The sequence below is a fragment of the Cynara cardunculus genome, assembly GCF_001531365.2.
Source record: "Cynara cardunculus var. scolymus isolate 2C chromosome LG 4, CcrdV1, whole genome shotgun sequence".
In the NCBI taxonomy this organism is placed as follows: Eukaryota; Viridiplantae; Streptophyta; class Magnoliopsida; order Asterales; family Asteraceae; genus Cynara; species Cynara cardunculus.
In genome coordinates, this window is record NC_037531.1 from 9,472,259 (window position 1) to 9,492,764 (window position 20,506).

The following is a 20,506-nucleotide window of genomic DNA, read 5'->3' on the forward strand; positions in this document are numbered from 1 at the left end:
AGAGGTGGGTTATTATACAACCTCTTACATTTGTACAATCAATTCTCAACCGTCCATTTAATTTGATGAATATATAATTTATAAAAGTTTTGATTATTTTCTAATATAAAATATTAATCATAATTAATGAACTGTATTCATATTCCATAAATATTTAAATTATAATAAATGAACTCTCATCATTTCCATAAATATTTCAATTTATTGGGTTGTATTGGTTGTACAAATACGATAGATTGTATTTGAAACAAACTCTCTCTCTCTCTCTCTCTCTCTATATATATATATATATATATATATATATATATACCTCCGCCTATAGATAGGTTCAAGAGAAAACCATAAAAGAAAATGAAAAATTAGGAACATTCAAGTAATTTTTATGCACAAGTACATATTGTACAAATGAATGGTTGTGAAGGTGTTCATCATTTTTTCCCCAAACCTCACTCTAGTGAAGGTGTTCATCATTTTTTCCCCAAACCTCACTCTATATATGTGCAGGACCGATCCTAAGATTTTTGATGTCCTGTACGAAAATAATAAAATATGCCCCTAACCCTATTTTTTAAAGCCAACTAAACATGCGATTTTAAGAGTTTAGAACTTATTTAAGCTAAGTATCTCATTTCCATGTTGATTTTTATTAATTATAATAAAAAAAATACAATGAGGGGAACATAAAAACCATAACCTCGAATAGAAAATATAAATGATAAAAGGATAAATCATGGATTAAGATCGTGCTTCCTTCTTTTCCAGTTTTCCCTTTTCCAAATTAAAATTAACAAAATAAAAACTTTATTTCAATATATGAGATTTAAAACATAAGGAAATTTACAATTAGTTTTTAACTAAGATAGTAAATTACATTCAAGTTATTGTCATAGCAAGCAAAAAGTTAAACTCAAAAGTTACATGTCTAATGACTAAAGACTAAAGACTAAGGGCTTATCTGTTAGCAACTTAATAAGTTTAATGGAACTAACAGCTTATTCGCTCAACTATGCATGAATGTTTCATAGTGGCTTAATGATATAGAAAGTGACTTATCCAATAAGCTTATAAGGGGAGCTCTATATAGAAAGCCAATTTTTTTTTTCCTAAACACATCCCTTCCAACTAAAAGAACGGTCCTTACATCTGCGAAAAAACTCTCTCAAACAAAATTTTTTCCAACTTATACAAACAAATTAATTCATACAGACAACTTTATACAAACAAAAACTTTTCCAACTTTTTCCAACGATGTACATTCAGTATTCATCACTACTAGGCCTTGAGCATGTTTTTATAGTTAAAGCTCAATTGTTCAATTCCCAAATTATTAAACCCAAAACTAGTAATAAATGACAACTTGATGCCCCTTTAGGCTTTGATGCCCTGTGCGACCGCACGGGCTGCACATGGCCAGGGCCGGCCCTGTATATGTGTGTGTGTGTGTGTGTAGAAGTAGGTTTAAATGAGAATGATACCAATTTAATAAAATAGAAGAATGACCAAATTACGTAAAAAATCACATGTGATCTTTCATTAGTTTGTGGTAACTATGAGATCTAATCTCAACCACAAATCAAATGTTAAATTAAAAAAATCAATAATTTTGATAGTTTTAACTTAAAATATTAATTAAGGGCATTTAGAGATTTTATAAATATCATCTCTCCTCTTTCCTCTCTCCAGCGAATCTTATTCGGCGAACCTTATTCCTATGAACCTTATGTAAACACAAGATACACATTGTAATACCTACAAATAATATTCACTGTGATACCCAGATATACATACAAGATGCACAATGTGATTCACAAACGCTTTTAAAATATGATGTATATTAGGTAACTAATTTTAATTAAATATTTCCTTCTAAAAATTTAATTAAATATTTTGGTTAGTTGTTAAAAATAGAATTATTATATTACTCTTTTAACTTATTTAAGAAATATTCTTAAATATCTCAAACGAGTGGTTCACATTGGATCTCATAATTACCACAAACGAAACATTCCTTATTTAATTAGGCCCCTATATATGTATGGTTAAATGAAAGACGAGACTACATCAAGAACATAAATACAACAAAACACATGTCAGTCTTTGAATTTTTACAATATTGTTGCGTAAAATATTACGTTTAAATTATATTTAAAATATATCATAATGCTTATTGAAACAAATAATTATTATATTTCTGAATTTATATTCTAGTTAAACCCCTTCACCCATTACTCGCTATTTTAATAGACAACTGTTATCAACCCTCAAGTTTGACATATTAAAGTAGAAATATCAAAGTCTAGCTAATAAGAGACTTAACAATGCCCCCTTCTGACGATACCTAGATCCACATAGACTCCCCAGAGTATCAAATTCCTTAAAGTGGTGGACGTCAGCTTTAACACCATCCCATCCCTATTGCAGCTTATGAATATCACAAAATTTACTCGAGAATAATCCAATTACACGCCCTAGATTTGTAGGCAAAATCGAAAACAAAACACATGTTTTTATTATATCAAAATAAAATCAAAAAACCCCTACAATAGATGGCTACTATCGGGTTAATTTGGGGTGGTTAGGTAGTTATTTGTATATGAAAATAATTATCAAATAAACTACCAACAGATAAGATCAACAACAGCTACGCACCAAAATCCAAAAAGCAACTTGCCTTTTGAATTCAAGTCCCACAATCTGAAGTGAATAAGGGGGCGCAACAACTCCTTACCCAATAGCTTAGGTCCAGACCTCCCAACTCATATTATAACTTAACCAATAAACTCCATCGATTTTATGTAAATCAAACTGCACTAAAATGTTTGATGACACTAAAATTACCAACAAACTTCATCTGTCTTTCCCCTCAACTACGTCCGCTACAAAAATGCTGCCGGAATCACACCATCCGCCCAACACATCCCTATTCGCACACTGCAATATAGATCATAAGGATTGTGAAATTAGTAAACAAGAAATAAGACGATATTCATACATTTACAACAAATTCATTTTGACATTTTCGTTTAGCCAATATAGAGTGTGAGAATTGTGATGTTGGGTTTCCCGTTACAGGAGAATAAAGATGGAACGACAAAAATGAAAAATAGAGAATTGATGAAGATGGTATAAATCGAATAGAATAGAACCAAAATGTTGCACAAGAAGACGGTATCATTACCTTACTAAACCCCAGCCAATTTGAATCTCCTCTGAACGAAAATGCTTTCTTGCTTTCTTTCCATTGTCCGCAAAATACCTGATCAATTTTCAGTTGAATGGAAGGAAAAAAGGGCAACCGATGCTAAACCAAGGTTCTTTGATTTGCAGTAGTTTTGTAGGTGTGATTTGAACCTATGAACTTCTCGTTCACAAAAGGTGTAACGTTCTAAAGATCACAAAACTTATGGGTACTCACCTCATAATCAACTCCTTGAATGTAGGCATAATTAGGGTCAATAGAAGAGAAAGATATCCCAGTTATCTGAAAAAAGAAAAAAAAAATATCATCCATTAATGTCTAAGAAATACAGGTATCTGCCAAAGGCATCATATAACTTCCGAGCTTGGACAAAAAATGAAAATGTTGCAGATGGTATGGGATAGGAATAGACGGGCGAGAGTGAGATAGGCAGGTGAAAGAATTGTGGAAGGTTTTAGGGTTTTAATTCGACATGTGTAGTTTAGTAATTTACCATCTCGTCACATCTCCTAGATATTTGTTCCACTTATTTTAGTGGGAATATTTTTTTTACCGTTTTGCCCCACTTGGTCCTGTACTGTCACAGTCTAATATCGTGCCAAACATGGAATAACAAGTTTTTGATCAATATCTCATGTGGGATGACTTCACGACCCGCCAGCAATCCTCTCTTTTACATATAGTTATGTTTGCCGAAAAACAATATGATCAATGAAAGATATTCAGAGTACCAAAAGCTTTCTGGAAATAGTTATATCGTCATTGATCTGTTTGTACATTTTAACAGTAACCTGGTTTCAATAATAACGAAAAAGATAAGAATACACGTAAGTAAAAGTGTGATCAAAACAGACCTCATATTTTGAGCAGTTGACCCATCTTGATATGGCTGACCATCTACACCAAACAGTTAATAAGAATAAAAGAATTGAGTTCATTTTAAATTGCAGAACATCATGAAAACCAGTTAGTGAGGAGTGAAAATTTCCAGATGTTATCAACTCAAGTTTGCAACAAGCCCTTTGTTTCGAGGAAAAAGGCATAGTATCCATTCTGTTTTCCATTTTTCAAGCATAACAACCCGTGGATCTTCTGATTCACCCTTAAAAAGGCCAAACTTATTAAATTTGTGGATTTAGCCGTTGAAAATTTAAGAAGTCGTTACAGTTTTCATGATTTTGCAAGTACATTCTTCCAATGCTACAGATTGAGTACATGTTATAAGTTCCACCAGTTGGATATTTGACATCGTTTCTCGTTCCATAATCTAAAGAATTGTTTAAGACCGGATCCTCCATGGAGGCTAAGATTAGAGAATATGTATATATGTATGTATATATATACACATATAGGGAAGCTCAAATAAGAATGACAAAAAAGGTTGAGAAGATGAGAATAGATCTCAACTGTCTAATCCAACGGACATGATTAAAAAGATGGTTATAGCCACCTTTTTTTAAACAAAAGAAAAATCCCCATCATTTTTTAATCGAAAATTGGCGAAATAAAATCAAAATTGAGCCAAACAGATTATACCAGAAAAGCATTTTATTCTCTTTGATCTTACATTCATAGTGTTATACTTTTCCGTCCATCTTTTCGTCTTTCTCTAAATCTCAACCTTTTTGTCAATCTCATTTGAACCTACCCCAACACACACACACACACACACACATATATATATATGTGTGTGTGTGTGTGTATTTCCCCCTTTCCTTCAAACTTTCTTGTATGTTTTAACAAAGATTACTACGGGTAAAGTCATATAACAACCTGCGAGGATCATACACGGTCATAGTACGATCAGCTCCTCCAACTGCAATATAACCATTTGAGGAGCTGCTAACTGCATACCAGATATCTCCAACGGAACCACAAATTCGGTGCACACAACCACCATTTTCTTTTATTCTCAAGTCCCATATTGACAGCTACAGGAACTCAAAGAAATGATAAATTATGGAACACATGAAATGATCTAAAGATATAAACCCATCTTGTTCTATACCAGATAAACATAGACAATGTTTTACAGACAAATGTAGGAAAAAAGAAGGCGTTAACAGGCACCGGCACCCTTTCCCTATCTGGGATTATCTTTGACATTATTCTGGAATGACCAATCTGTTAATCATGAATTTAATCACGCACGCTACTATTCTGTTTTGTATTATGATGTAAATACTGTTAAAAAATAGGGATAAATCAACAAATCTAAACCTTTGTTTTGCATTGTTTTTTAAGAGTAAATTTGGCAAGATCAGCCTTTAATGTTTCATTTATGACGAGGTCGTGGTAAGTTAGGTGATTGCCATAAGTTTCACCCTTTTTGAATCTTCGTGATGACTGATGAGGGCCTCACAGATCCTTAAACGACAACTTTAACAGGCTCAGTTAAATTACAAGCTCTTTCTCTATCTTCATTTCAAGAATGTCAAAAATACCCCCATAACGGGCTTCCTTTCCTAACCTACGTTATGGAGCCCTCTATCTCTCTTGTCCCTATTATGGGGAAAAGGAATTTGAGTAATCATTATAATGATTGGTGCTTGTTGATGAGGAGAGAGAATACAAACGATGTAATACGATTGTGGCCTACAAGCGCATTTACCGTTCTCTCTTCGTTTCCACAAGCAACTATTGTTTATAAATCATCACAAATACGCTTTATCACCTACACGGATGGATACACAAACAAAAGTACCTGGCAGCCTTCTAAAACCAAACCAAATGAACTCAATATATCCCACTCGAAAGTAGAGTCTAGGAGGGTGGGATGTAAGCAGACCTGTCCTCTATCCCAAAGGGTAATGTAGTTGTTTTGGTAAATACCCCACCCCCCCAACTTGCACGAAAATGAGAGTTAAAAAGAAAGAAAAACCAAGACTAGTAATTAGAAATCAACAGAAAAAGGTAGAAAAAAAATGAAATAGGCACATTGAAACATAGAAAAAGTACCTGGCAGCCTTCTGTAACAGCCAACATTGAACTTTCATTTCCACCATATAAATTCTGTATAAAGTTTACAGCAGTAGGGTACCACAATCTGCAAGGAGCACGGAACATTAGGGTGTGTTTGGTACACTGGACAGAACAGAATAGAACAGGGATCACCATTCCATGTTGGCAGGACTTTTTATGTGGAACAGGAACAGAATTGAACAAAATAAAATAGGCGTGTTCCACCCCCATCCCATGGAACAAGGGGGAACAGGCCTATATTTTACCTATATGACCTTAAAATAAAACCTAATTCTCTTCTAAAACATCAAATACGACTCGCTATTTACATTTTATTCATTCTGTTAAATTTTATTTATTGTATTTTATGCTCTTTAAACATTTTTGTCCTCAAAATATTATTTTTATATAGTTTCAATATTCTGGTTAATTTATGAAATTTATTAAATATTAATAATAATAAAATAATATAGAAAATGTATAAAATAAAAAACGGAAACTACATAAACTTTTTATTTTTGTGTCATTTTAATCATCTTGACGAAAACTTTCCAATTATAAATTTTGTTATAAAAATATTTATTTTATTATAATTTAATAAATTACATAAATTTATCAAAATATATAAAAGATATAAACAACTCATTTGGGGTAAACTTGTCATTTTATCTGTTCTGTCTTGTCCAGTTCTATCTTATCAAACGCTGAACAGCTCATCTGTCCTGTCCTGTCCTCGATACCAAACGCACCCAAGAATACTCCTGTCACTTTGTTTTCTTTCATATTTCAGGTAATACATGTGTAATGTGTTGTATACTTGTATTCTACTGTCCAACCATCCAGATTCCATATAGTATATATTATTATACGTATTATGTCCAGTGTCCACTTTTGTGAATATATATGTACATTCTATCCTCTGTCGAGATTCCAAATAGTAAATTATAAGTTTATAATACATTATAGCAAGGTTTGTAAGTAGGAAATCGTGATACGAGGCGTTTTCCCTCAGCAAAACGAGTCGTAAGCCCCCAAGGCGGAAAACAAATAAAATTCGTAAAATATAAAATATATAAAACATAATTTCATAACAAACTATGAAAGCCATAGAATTACGACTTATTAATCCTAAAACTAAAAATATAAATCCCTTGATTCAACAAGGCATCATTTCATAAAACATGATCAATTTGAAAGCTCCATCATCATAGCCATAATTTGGGGTGTGGAAAACCTGGTCCGAACTGAAAACCACCTATCTTGCGGATAACCAACCTGAAATATCACACGTTACCCAATCACCTATATACTATTTTTAGTTTCCCTACTATATTATCAGATTTTTAAACCTAACCTACAGCCAAACTCCAAACTTGTCACCCCAAAGTCCCATATGGATCGTCAATACTCAATCATGAATCGGTTAATCGACGAATGGAAGAACCAAGAAGGCAAGAACGAAATCCTAGAGACGTGGACTCCCTCATCTCATCGTCCCAAGATCCAAAGTCTCAACTCTGAACAGAAGCATGAACCAAGAACCAAATGGAAGACTCCCTCATCTCATTGATCAAAGTCTGAATTGTCAAACTGAAGTGTGAACATGAGACGTGAAGCTCTCGACAGTCGACTCAACTCAATACTCATCCAATGAAGCTCTAATTTTCTGAAGCCCTCGACAGTCGACTCTAGTTGGTAATTTTTAAAGTTTTAATTGGTTCATATTTAAATTTGATAAATGGTTAACCTTTGGTTTTTGTTATTTAAGAATCAGTTTGTCTGTATGATAGAATATCGTATGTGGATCCAATGTAGTCAATTCTTTTTTGTCTTCGTAGAATGTGATCTGTGGATCCAGGTTGTCCATTTTTTATGCTTTTGTTAGTTAAGAATCAGTTTATAATAGCATTCAAGTATCTTGATATCTCCACTTTGTCTTAATCACTTAAACTTTATAATTGATGGTTCTTAAATACTTAAACTTGTAGTCTGAAAATTGTTAAACTTGTTAACAACTTGTCGTTTATGAAGATATTTACGTTTTATTCTATATTTCTTTTTAGAACTAAAGATGGAAAGATTAGCATGCCTCAGTCTGATATTAGCCATCAACAACCTACTTCTAATCTTACATCATATGTCCATTCCAATTTGTTCCTGAAAGTACAAAGAAACGGAAAGCTACGGAAACAAGATCCCAAGTATGGGATCATTTTGGGAAAAAAAAATAAACAATGATGGTGTAGTGATTAACAGGAAGTGCTTGTATTGTGCAAAACTGTAAGCAGACGAGGATAAAAGGCATGGTACTTCCTAAGTCACATGCTTTCTTGCCTTGAGAACCGCATTCCAAGGAAACCAGACAGTCTATGCTCGCATTCCAATCTACAAAGTCTGAAAATAAAGTTTGTTGACTACTTGTGTGTTTGATCAATAGTCTGTTATGAAGGCATTGGCTAAGAAGGTTATTATTCATGAACTCCTTTTTAGGTTAGTCAAGGTTTAGGGTTTAAACAATTTGTTCATGTTTGCATGTCCTATGTTTAAGATATCATCCAGATGGACCTTTAACAGATATATATTTGGTATCGTTTCTGAAAGAGAACGAATCTTAAGAAACATTCAAGTCAAACAAGCAACAGATCAATTTAATTATCGACACTTGGATATCTATGGAAATGATCGATTACATGTGCATAATTGCACATTTTATTAATGAGTAATGACCAATGGAAATTGAATAAGAAAATCATCTCATTTGTGCCAATATATTCACACAAGGGAGAATCCATAGCCAAAGCCATAGAGTGTTGCTTGCTTGATTGAGAAATCAAAAATATTTTCACCATCACCAATCTCAATGGACAATGCTTTAAGTAACAGTATCAGTATAGAGTTCTTGAGAAGTAAACTGGTGTCTTGGGGTGTTCTTCTGTTAGACCTCAATACATGCATATGAGATGCATTACTCATATTATGAACGTGGTTGTCAAAGATGGTTTGAAAATGGCAAATTAGCCGTTTAGGAAGAATAGGGATCGTGTTACATGGGTAAAGGGTTCTCCTTCTAAGTTGAAAAAATTTAGAGAACTTGCAAATTTGATTGGGGTGGAAGAAAAAAGTTCTTTATGCCTTGATGTTCCAACTAGATAGAACTCCACTTACGTGTTGCTTCAAACTACATTACTTATAAAATAGTTTTTGGAACCAACAAGGGTAATGATGACTACCCATAATCACTATCATCCTCTTCTTCCAAATCCACTTAAATACTTCTCTTCAATGATGTCGAACTTTGGATACATGCTATCATCATCTTCTTCATTATTTGGGTCTACCATCCATTCATCATCTGAAGGCACATCTTTAACAATCAAAGATCATCTTCATCTTTTAGTGATAGTTTTCTCATAAAACTATACTTCAACCTCCTGTTTTACATAATGTAGACCAAATCATTCATCTTGCTTGTGCCTAGATGATTTTTACTTTAGGTGTGTACTTGATTGAACGTAGTCCAATTACATTCACACGTCTATGCCGAACAAGTAAAACCAAGAACCCTTATTGCAAATGTTTGTAACTCCGACACCTTAAAGTAGTTAATAATTTGTTGTACTACGACTATAATAAAAGAAGTGAGATAGAAGTACGAGTATTTATCAGGTCGACTTGTTTGGTAAGTTGACAACGAATATGTGAATCCAAACAATCCTTGTTTGTATTTGTTCACTTAGAGTTGGGTATCAACAACGATAACACAGGTTGATATCCAACTTCAAGTGTACAAATACAAACAATGATTGTCTGGATTCACATCTTCTTTGTCAACTTACCAAACACATCCACCCGGTAAATGCTCGTACTTTTATCTCTTTTTCTAATATAGTTTTAGTAAAAAAATGATTAACTATTTAATTTCTTTTGTCATTAATATATATATATATATATATATCTGGTTCACTAGTGAGATAACAATGGAGTTGAGGTGTCGGAGCTACAAGTGTTTGCAATAAAGGTTCTTGGTTTTACTTGTTCGGCATCGGCATGTGAATGTAATTGAAGTACGTTCAATCACGTACACAAAAAATAGAAATCGCCAAGGTATGAGCAAGATGAATGATTTTGTGTACATTATATAGAACATGAGGTTAAAGTATAGTTTTATTAAGACACTATCACTAAAAGATGAAGACGATCCTCTAATAGAACCAAAAAAATGAAGAAGACGATGATGGAATATCAATTGAAGATGACGATGAAGACGATCCTCTGATAGAACCAAAAAAATGAAGAAGACGATGATGGAATATCAATTGAAGATGACGATGCAATTGAAGATGCAGGCCGAAGGTCGGCATCATTAAAAAGAACAAGTATTCAAGTGGATTTGGAAGACAAGGACGATAGCAATTATGGGTGAGTTATCATTACCCTCTTGGGTTCAAAAACCACTTTATAAGTAATGGTGGTCTGAAGCATCATGTAAGTGGAGTTTCATCTAGTTGAAAAATTAAGACGTTAAGAACTTTTTTCTTCCATCCCAAGCAAATTGACAATTTCTCTAAAAACTTTCAACCTAAAAGAGGGCCCCTTCCCCACCTAACACCATCCCTAATCTTTCTAACCGACAAAACAACCATTTCCAAACCGGCTTGGACAACAAATTCAAATATGAGCAATGCCTCTCATATGCATGTATTGAGCCCTAACAGAAAAACACCCCCAAGACACCAGTTTGCTCCTCAAGAATCCAATAGCAACATTATTGCTTAAAACAATGTCAACTATGACGGTAAAAATATTTTTGATTCCCCAATCAAGCAAACAACACTTTAGGGTTTTGGATATAGATTCCCCTTTGTGTGAATATATTGGCACAAATGAGATGATCCTTATATTTAGTTTCCATTTGTACATATCTCCAAAGTCAGTAATTAAACTGATTTGTTACGTGTTTGGCTTCAATAGTTTCTTGATATTCGTCCTATTTTCAAAAACATATAACAAATATATCCCTATTAACAGTCCATCTAGATGGATCCTAAACCTAGGACATGCAACATCAACAAATTGTTTAAACCCCTTCCCCTTGACAACCCTAAAAGGGAGTTCATTAATGATAATCGTCTTAGCCAATGCTTTGCGAACAGACTCTTGATTAAGCACCTAAGTAATCAAAACACTCATTATTTTAAGACTTTGCAGATTAGAATGCGAGCATAGACTATCTGGTTTCCTTGGAATGAGGATGTTAAGGCAAGAAAGCATGTGATTTTAAAGAGAAAGTACCGTACTTTTTAGCCTCAGTTGCATGCAATTTTGCACAATATAAACACTTTCCTTCAATCAACCTACCATCATTTATCAAAAAAATTCAACATGATATGAGACTTGAGATATGATATCTATAGCTTTCTGTTTCTTTGTACTTCCACGAACAAACTGGGATGAATCGAATGGTATAGGATCAGAAGTAGGTTGTTAATGACTAATACCAGATTAAGATATGCTAATATTTTCCATCTTTAATTCTAAAATGAAATTTAGAATAAAGTGTAAGAAAAACTAATAACTTCAAATGAAAAGTTATTAACTGATTAGCAAGTTAAACATGGATTGTACAATTGTATGGTGACTTGCATGCAACTGCATATTACTTGAATCCTCGATTCAGATGCATTAGTTACATCGCACCTTGCATGCAATTGCATATTAATTGAATCCTCGATTCAGATGGAGTCTCAATATCTCGAATCATCCTGAGGTTAAATGTGGATTGTATAATTGCATGAGAATGTGAAAGGACGAAGCGACGATGACGAAGGTTAATATCCAACTTCAAGTGTACAAATACAAACAAGAATTGTTTGGATTCACATCTTTGTCAACTTACCAAACACATCAACCCGCTAAGTACTCGTACTTTTATCATAGTTTAGGTAAAATAAATGATTAACTACTTAATTTCTTTTATCACTAATACATATATGTATATATAGTTCAATGGTGGGTTATTGGTTTTACTTGTTCGGAATTGACATGTGAACTGCGTTCAATCAAGTACATACAAGAACATGAGATCGTCTAGGCACGAGCAAGATGAATGAGTTGCCAATTTGGTGTACAATATGTACAGCAGAAGATTGAAGTATATTTTTATTAAGAAACTATCATAAAAGATGAAGATGATCCTTTTGATTGTTGAAGACGTGCCTTCTGATTAGTGGATCATAGACCCAGATAATGAAGAAGACAATGATAGCATATCAATTAAAAATGACGATGCAATTGAAGATGAAAGCCAAAGTCCGGCATCATTGAAGAGGAGAAGTATTGAAGTGGATTTGGAAAATGAGAATGATAGTGATTACGGCTACAGTGGTGGAGCTTTCAAAATTGATCATGTTTCACGAAGTTATGCCTTATAGAATCGATGAATTAATGTTTTTAGGACACAAAAGTAGTAATCCTATGACTTCTATGACTTTCATAGTTTATTATGAAATTATATGTTACATATTATATAATTGATGAATTTTCTTTGTTTTCTGCTTTGGGCTTACGCCTCGAACCTCCTCAAGGCTTACGCCTTGCCTCGTGATTCTATACTATAAAACCTTGTTGAGGGCCATTTTATTTAATTTCTCATTTACATTTTATGGACGCCATGTTATTTTTTTCTTCCTCTTCCCCCTCAAAATGAAATCGAACGCCTATATATAAACTTAAAAATGAAACATGATAGCCTAAATAAATTGGCTCCAAGGGTTAAAAAAAATGCTGCTACATCTTGAGGTTTCTTAATTTCTTCATGGCTTCTGAGGGTGAATAGTTGATTATGTTACTAGCCAAAACACAAACTTATCCGATGTTCGGAGTGTGTGAATCTTTAAGATAAGCCAGCATCATAAACTGATAAACCAGATTACAACAAAATTTTCCATGCCCCCATCAACCACTATTATGATCATGAATGTAAGTGCATATTGACAAGGGCTGATGTATCAGTATGGTTGGGAGTTTTCCAAAAAAAATATTTTTATATTAGAAATTTTATTCTTTATAATTACATATATTCTTGACACCCCAAAAATATGGTTCAACGCCACAAAATTTATAGCCCGGTTTCATACTTCCATTCCATTGGCCCATAAAAGAAATTAGCCCAAAAAATTTAGCCAAAAGTATGGTTTTATTATAAACTTTAGCCTAGTCCCTTAGTGTTAGCCTAGTTTCTTCTAGTCTTCTCACTCATCAACTGAATCACCCACTCACGCCTAAGCCTTCACCCCACATCCCCACCCCTTAACCAGCATCCCCTTGTTTTGTGTCAATTACTAATTGTTAGGGTTAGGGTTTGTCAATTGCTTGGTTTTAAAAAGCGTGATGCGGTCCGAGGCGGTAAGGGTCCCGGAAGCCGATGCGTGATGCGTGATGCGTGATGCAGATGAGCTTGCATCGCGCACGTGATGCACCCGGTATTCAGAAAATACTTATAAATTAATTCTACATATCAATTTCTACCTTAAAAATACTTACCTATCAAAATACTTCATTTATAACATAAAGTAGTTCAAAAAGTGGCATTAGAATCTTAAAAAAGTTCGTGAATCGGAATAACAAAACACACAAACTACTACCATGAAGAACACAAGTAAATGTCTAATAGTCCCCAATCCCTAAACTAAATGACCAAGTGACCAACTAATACTCCCCAAGATCAGCATCATCAAACCCCAACACGGGTTCATTTCCCTCATCATTAACAAACCCTCCAATATCTGCTTCCACCTCAACTTCATCATTTTCATCCTGAAGAGCATGTCCTTTTCCTCTAGCACTTCTAGTTCTTGATGGACCCGACCCATCATCATTCACTCTCCCTCTTGATGCTCTAGTGAAATGAGGAGTCTCATACGCCACGGAAGCTCTACCTACGTCATCCCACGTATGATCATCATCAATAAACACCAAATCTTCATCATCATTGTCCATCCTCCCTATCAACCACTCATTACTTTCATCTATGTCTTCTAGAATGATAGGATCACTACTTCCCTCTTTTTTATATTGACGTTGAAAGACACGATTGAATTTCACTTGAGAGGGGCTTCTATTTTATTAGGTCATTATTACGTTCTATTTTAATCTACAAAAAGCCCAACTAAAAACCTCTAAAGAATGAAAAAGGAGCCCAAACATGAAACATACAGGATGCGCTGATGCACGTATCGTGTGATGCATAAGTGATACGACCACATCAGAGAGCCTCATGGAATCGTTTCACATCAGCCCCTCTGATGCGTTACCTCCCGCGCATCGGAGCCATTATGCGCGCATTTTTAAACCAAGGTCAATTGATGTTTAATTCTTAATGGTTTTGTTGATTGTTAATTGTTAGGGTTAGGGTTTGTCAATTGATGTCTAATTCTTAATGGTTTTGTTGATTGTTAATTGATAGGGCAACAGTCTATTAGTAATTACTCCATGTCTAACTGTTATGTTTTTGTTAATTGTTAATTCTTAGGGTTAGAGTTTGTTAGTTGATGGAAAATTGTTAAAAACAATTTGTTAATTGTTAACTGTTTGGTGGCTAATTGTTAATTGTCTTATTATTCGGCTAGAAAAATGAGAAGATCTTTTAAAAGAAATACACCAACATTCGGAAGCGGTTATGATAGTAATGATTCCCGTTTTCAACCAGTTCTATCGATGCCCACGGAAATTGACTTGAATGATCTTTGGGATCTATCCAGGGCGAAAAGAATTACAGAGTATCACCCTAATCAAATGTTACTTAAATTCCAAACCCCATCACCAAAATTCCTGGATCCAGATATGGAGCCTAATTTTAGTTGAAAACAATTAAAGGATAGCAGATTTAATGTTGTCCAATATGCTTTGTTTTCCAAGAAAGCTGTGTTTCTTCATGTACTGTAACTTCAATAATTAATGTCACGTAATAAAATCCTAGCAACACTGGTAGATGTGTTGAAATTGCTTAACCACATCAATACCATGTTCGAGTTTTCATTTCCTGTCATTGTGATTGAATATGTGAATATCAATCCTAACAAGCTGGAATAAGATTCTCGATTTTAACCAAAATTTAGAAACGGGATGAATCAGATGGTAAACCAAAACAGTCAAAATAACAACCATGTATATAAATGAATTTCTTCTAACGCCTGCCAATTTCTGCAGATCTATTGAAACTACCCCCCCTCCCACGTCTCAAGAAAAGAAAATGCAAAACTTTCATTTTTGGGTTGTCCCACAAAAACCAGCACTTCCTTGGTAGCTTTAAGTCCAAATTCTCTAATTTGCCCATTAGTAAACATTACTTGATGATTGATATTTGTAATTTTGATTTTGGCCCAGAACTTTCTTTATTTCATTTTTGTTAAAAAGCATTCTAGATATTTGATCAATAGTCAAACATTTTCATTAAAATATGTGCCGATTCAAACATTGGATTTTTTGGGGATGGAAGGAGTATCCCTTTCTTTCAGAAGCAAATACACCACAGTAAACATTAACTTGATTGATGGATCAAAGAAAGGTTGCATTTTGACAGAAGACAAATACTTATGTAACATGTACCAAGATGCACCAAAAAGAGAAAAAGGTAAAAAAATAACAGCAAGAAACATAATTACTTTGAAATTGAGCGAAACAAACTAATCAACAAGAAAGCGATCAAAGAATACTTACGTACGAAAAGTGCGAAGATGAAGATCTTGGTCATATACATCAATACTCTTGCCAAAGCTATGTGCCACAGCAGTCTGAAACACTAAACCATGTTAACCAGTTATGCATGTGAATGTTATTAGGAATGAGAACCAAAATTTTCTTCATTTGTGTATTGCAAAATCAAGTCGAAATAAATTTCTCCGCGATAACAATTACGGATAACCTGTTCTTGATTGTTAACTGAATTAAGGAAGCTGTTCTTCTCTTCTTTCTACACGATACTTGCATTGAATGTTTCCCCATTACAACTGCTGCACAGCTTGTTGGTTTTCCTACTCATCTAGAGTCCTATAACCATCTAATCCAATTAAAAGTGGTGCAATGAAGTTCAAGTTTGTTCAATCCAAGGAGGAATAAAAATCCCCTTGTGGCCACGGAGGTTCAAATGCGGTGACTCCGGGCTACCCGCAAAGCAGGTGGTCGCCCTGGGATTAGTCGGCTCGCATAGCGGGTTGGATATCCAGGTTAATCAAAAAAAAAGTTCAAGTTCATCCAGAAGGCTTAAGACAACTAGAAATGATTTGGCATGAACTGCAGTTCGGGTCCATATCGCTCTAGATTTTCAACTCTTTTGACTTTCAAAATACAACATGAGTCAAAGGGTAAAACGAGAACCTAGAAAGTCAACAGTTCAAATAGGCATGACAAAAGGTCGGACCCAAAAAAAGTGGAACTTTCCAGCAGCATCGATTGGCAAGTTTAAATAGATGGGTACAACAGCTCCTAGTCCTCTAACCCAAACTCCAGTCTTGATGTGAACCAGCTCAACAAATTCATGCAGCAACATTGTGGCATGTAGTTCATTTTCTTCGGTTTTTAAGGCTCCAAACAGAAGTATTGATACTTCAAAATAACTAGAGAGAGAAACAAAGGGGTCAACATCCCACGGTTTGGGAATTTGGTCAACCTGAGTAATTCCCACAGAAGAAAGCACTCGAGGCAGTAAGGGTACTACGTAATTAGAATACATACTAATAGTATAATAAGAAGGGGTACTTTGGGTGTTGTAGTAAGGTGAATCATGTGGTATGTTAAAAGGGCGTATGGGGAGTAGTGGGGGCATCGTTTTCTGTTATTGAATGGCTCATGCCTAGTGGAAGACAACCAGTAGCCTCGAAATAATGGTAACCTTTTCTTGTTTTCTCTAATTGGAAGTCATCAATCTAGCCGATTTTGGCGATTGAGCTATTTTGGTTGTCTATAGTTGACCAGAAGTGTACTTGCATCATTTGAAGAACCAACTTCCCAACCAAAAAGATCCTTACGTCATTTGTAATTTTGAAGATTGCTGATTTTGGCCAGTGCTCTTGTCTTCTTAGGATGCAAAACTTGAAAACTAAGGTAAAAGAGCTTACCAGGTAAGAATCAACACTTTCACTTAACTTACCGGGTAAGATTTGTCCACTAAAACGCCATTGTCTGCAACAATTTATACATAAGGGCTTACCAAGTAAGAGTCGTTACTCTCACTTATTGGGTAAGACTCTCGGTCCTTGTCATCGCTCTTACCGGGTAAAATTCTCAATCATTGGCATGTTTACCCAATAAGGTAAAGTAACCCAGTAAGCACTTACCGGGTAAGCATTTAGTAAACGGCCCCTAAGCATATGGGTTTATGACATTTTTCATTTTATAGTACTAAACGTTCAACGAGACTTTTTATGATGATATTTATTGAATAGGAACTCACTAAAGAGATTGTTTGGTAGTCGTATCGTAAGTGAAAAAAAGTAAAAGATTTCTTAATAATAATTCGAGAAGGTATATACTAAATTCCTAAGTCAAAATATCTACCTTCATGTTATTGTTTAATGAACTAATGACTAGCCTAGAAGCGGTCAGCATCTAACCACTAGTTCATTAAGATATTCTAATGATAAGAATAGACCATTGAGAAAAACAGTTAATAGAGCAAAAAGGGAACTATATCCAACCATCCGTGAAAGCCCAAAAATAGCTTTGAGTAATCAAATACGTACCGTCGACCATTGAGATGGACTGAAGCAAAGCCCCGCCCATCCACCTTCTCCAACTCCAAAATCTCGAGGTGATACAGAAAATGTAAGCCTTTCAACATCTGTACATTTATCAAGCACGTCTATAAGTTGAAAAGAAAGTTGTTAAAGAAAATTAAATAGATTTATTTGGCCTTAATGCTCCTGAATTCACTAGTTTATTCTACATAAAATTATTGACTTGGAAGTTGGCAAGACAAATAACTAATATAGGCATAACAAATTAGATCATCAATAAAGTGTAAGAATCAAAATGCACCATATGATAATTATTTTACATATTTTATTGAATATAGAAGGAAAAGAAAAAAAAATGGTAAAACACAAATCAGCAAGAGATGCATTGGTCTGCATTACAGCTAAAATATAAACATCATATATTGGAAAATTTGAAACAAGAAATTTCACCTCCAGATTCAAATAGAAATCAAACAAGCCAAAAGTGAGAGAATATAGAGGATAACAACAAAATGTCTAAAAATGGTACCTTTACTGTCACTATCCAACCTGGAAACTATAAGATGCCCATAGGAGTCGACACTTCCCAATATTAAACGGTCATTGCCTGTAGATGTGAGACCACAGAATTTGAAATTTTAAACACATAAAGAACAAAATGACACTCTTTGCATTCCCTATTAGTTGTCAACTTGTCATACATTGTTTGAATGTCAAACTAACTACTTCCATTTTCAAGATTAATACGAATATGTAGTTCTAAGAAGAAAAAAAAATCCCTAAATACATCAAAAAATAAAAAAATCAATGTAAAAACATAAAGGATATATAACAATTATAAACTTGACAAATACAAGTCCGACAGTCAAACTCGAAGGAAGACAACTAATAGAGACTGAAGCTAGTATATAATTATGCATGAAATCATAAACATAATCCAGAATACCAAACTACACAATAATAAAATGTTTTGCGGGGTTGGGACCTCAACTAAAGGGTTGTCTACTTTTTTCCATTAAGCCTGTATGGTTAAGCTGCCTTTCTGGATAAAAATATATTGTTGTTTCTTTCTTTACTTAAACCAATGATCTGAATGAAAGAAATGGCAGTTTTACCCCTCAAGACATGTTTTTCCAAAGATGCTAGCATATCTTCCTAGTTAACGACCATCGCATCGTCAAGTGAAATGTACCACATTTAGTGCAACAGATTAATTGTCTGCATCAAAACACACCACTTTCTGTGGCCAAATTATAGGTCTATATCTCCAAACATGATGACAGTCTCTTTTTATCCAACTGTTGAGTTAACTTTTAGGGCCATTAGTACAGTAAATTGATACGGAGAACTAAACAATAATTCGCTCACACAGAAACAATAATTCCAACTCGAATCCAAGTTCTAGAGGATCTTGTAAGCAACAAATGAATTTTGAGACCAAGGAGGAACATTTGTGATAATCAACAATTACCAGCACAAAATGACGATACAAAGGCAAAAATAAACTCAAAAAAGGGTACCCACAGAAGTGACCTCTATATTAATCCTAAATAAAGTATTAGAGTACGGTTTATGGAATATGCAGATGACGAAGACGAAAACCAAATGGTATTTACAGTTGGGTATATCAAAAAAAAAAGTTTTATTTTTAGAAAGGACAATGTGATGGTGTACTAGTAGCTCTGTCTGGAAAGGGTAAATGAATATATAGCATTACAGATTCTAAGTTATGGAGACATTAGCTAGCATAAAAGAAAAGTAACAGTTACTTCCATAAACGTAATGATCACATGGCGCATACTCTCAGTTTCATTCAATACTACTGTCTGAATTTCCGACCGATGAGGGCAGCGATTCACTATGGCAGAGTCCACAACCTTCAAATATTAAGGTTTTATTACGTCAATGCACATCTATCAAAGTTATACCAATTTGAGGGTGGGGTTTAAGTAAAACGGAGCACAATCGGACTACTTGAGTAACAACAAGATCTTATCAAGGTTTACCTGAGTGTGTTCAGGTATAAGGAGGCTATCCTTTCCTTCATTGACTAAAGAATCTTTCAAAGAGACCTACACGAGAAAAGGAAAAAACAGAAACAAGGTTATAGTAAATTGACCTCAAAATAAACTGGCATGTGTAGAACAACAAATCAAGGCTTGGATGCATGCGAAACTACAACTGCTCATTAGAATAAGAAGATAAAATGCTAATATTAAAATGACAAAAACTTGATGAAACCAGATTTTGGTTTCTGAGAACCACAATTTTGTTGGTAGTTGGTACAGATTAAAACATAAAAACATAATAGACTGAGTAATTGAACACTTTCCTTACAGTCTGGAATGTATTGCGAAATGATAGGGAATCTTGTTTAGTCCTTCAGTTCTATAGAAAGGGATACAGCTTAACTTTCAAGTACTTTTACATCCAAAAGGCTTTTTACATATTTGACACCAACATAGTTCACCTTCTAGTATTTATTAAAATGTTCAATGAGGGTTACCAGATCGTTCTGAATACTTTTTTTTTTTTTTTTTTGTAAGGGTGTCCGGGCCAAAGCCCGACTAATCCCCGGCAATTTTGGAGGCTAAACATGGCCCCACTTAAATGT

General features: G+C 34.3%; 1 protein-coding gene across 2 annotated transcripts in view; it reads right to left on the reverse strand.

The window, feature by feature from the left end:
* Window positions 1-2,497: 2,497 nt before the first annotated feature.
* Window positions 2,498-20,506, reverse strand: part of LOC112511603 — a 20,281-nt gene continuing 2,272 nt past the window's right edge. Inside the window, exons 3-13 of one of the 2 annotated variants that reach the window (XM_025117285.1) lie at window positions 19,899-19,964; window positions 19,694-19,769; window positions 18,422-18,499; window positions 17,899-17,996; window positions 15,878-15,951; window positions 6,158-6,245; window positions 4,973-5,130; window positions 4,054-4,096; window positions 3,416-3,481; window positions 3,179-3,256; window positions 2,498-2,931 (exon numbers count right to left, since the gene is read on the reverse strand). In XM_025117285.1, coding sequence (XP_024973053.1) covers window positions 2,848-2,931; window positions 3,179-3,256; window positions 3,416-3,481; window positions 4,054-4,096; window positions 4,973-5,130; window positions 6,158-6,245; window positions 15,878-15,951; window positions 17,899-17,996; window positions 18,422-18,499; window positions 19,694-19,769; window positions 19,899-19,964 — 909 coding nt within the window. In that variant the 3' untranslated portion in view covers window positions 2,498-2,847. The remainder of the gene's footprint in view (window positions 2,932-3,178; window positions 3,257-3,415; window positions 3,482-4,053; window positions 4,097-4,972; window positions 5,131-6,157; window positions 6,246-15,877; window positions 15,952-17,898; window positions 17,997-18,421; window positions 18,500-19,693; window positions 19,770-19,898; window positions 19,965-20,506) is intronic. The other variant, XM_025117286.1, reaches the window with a different exon arrangement.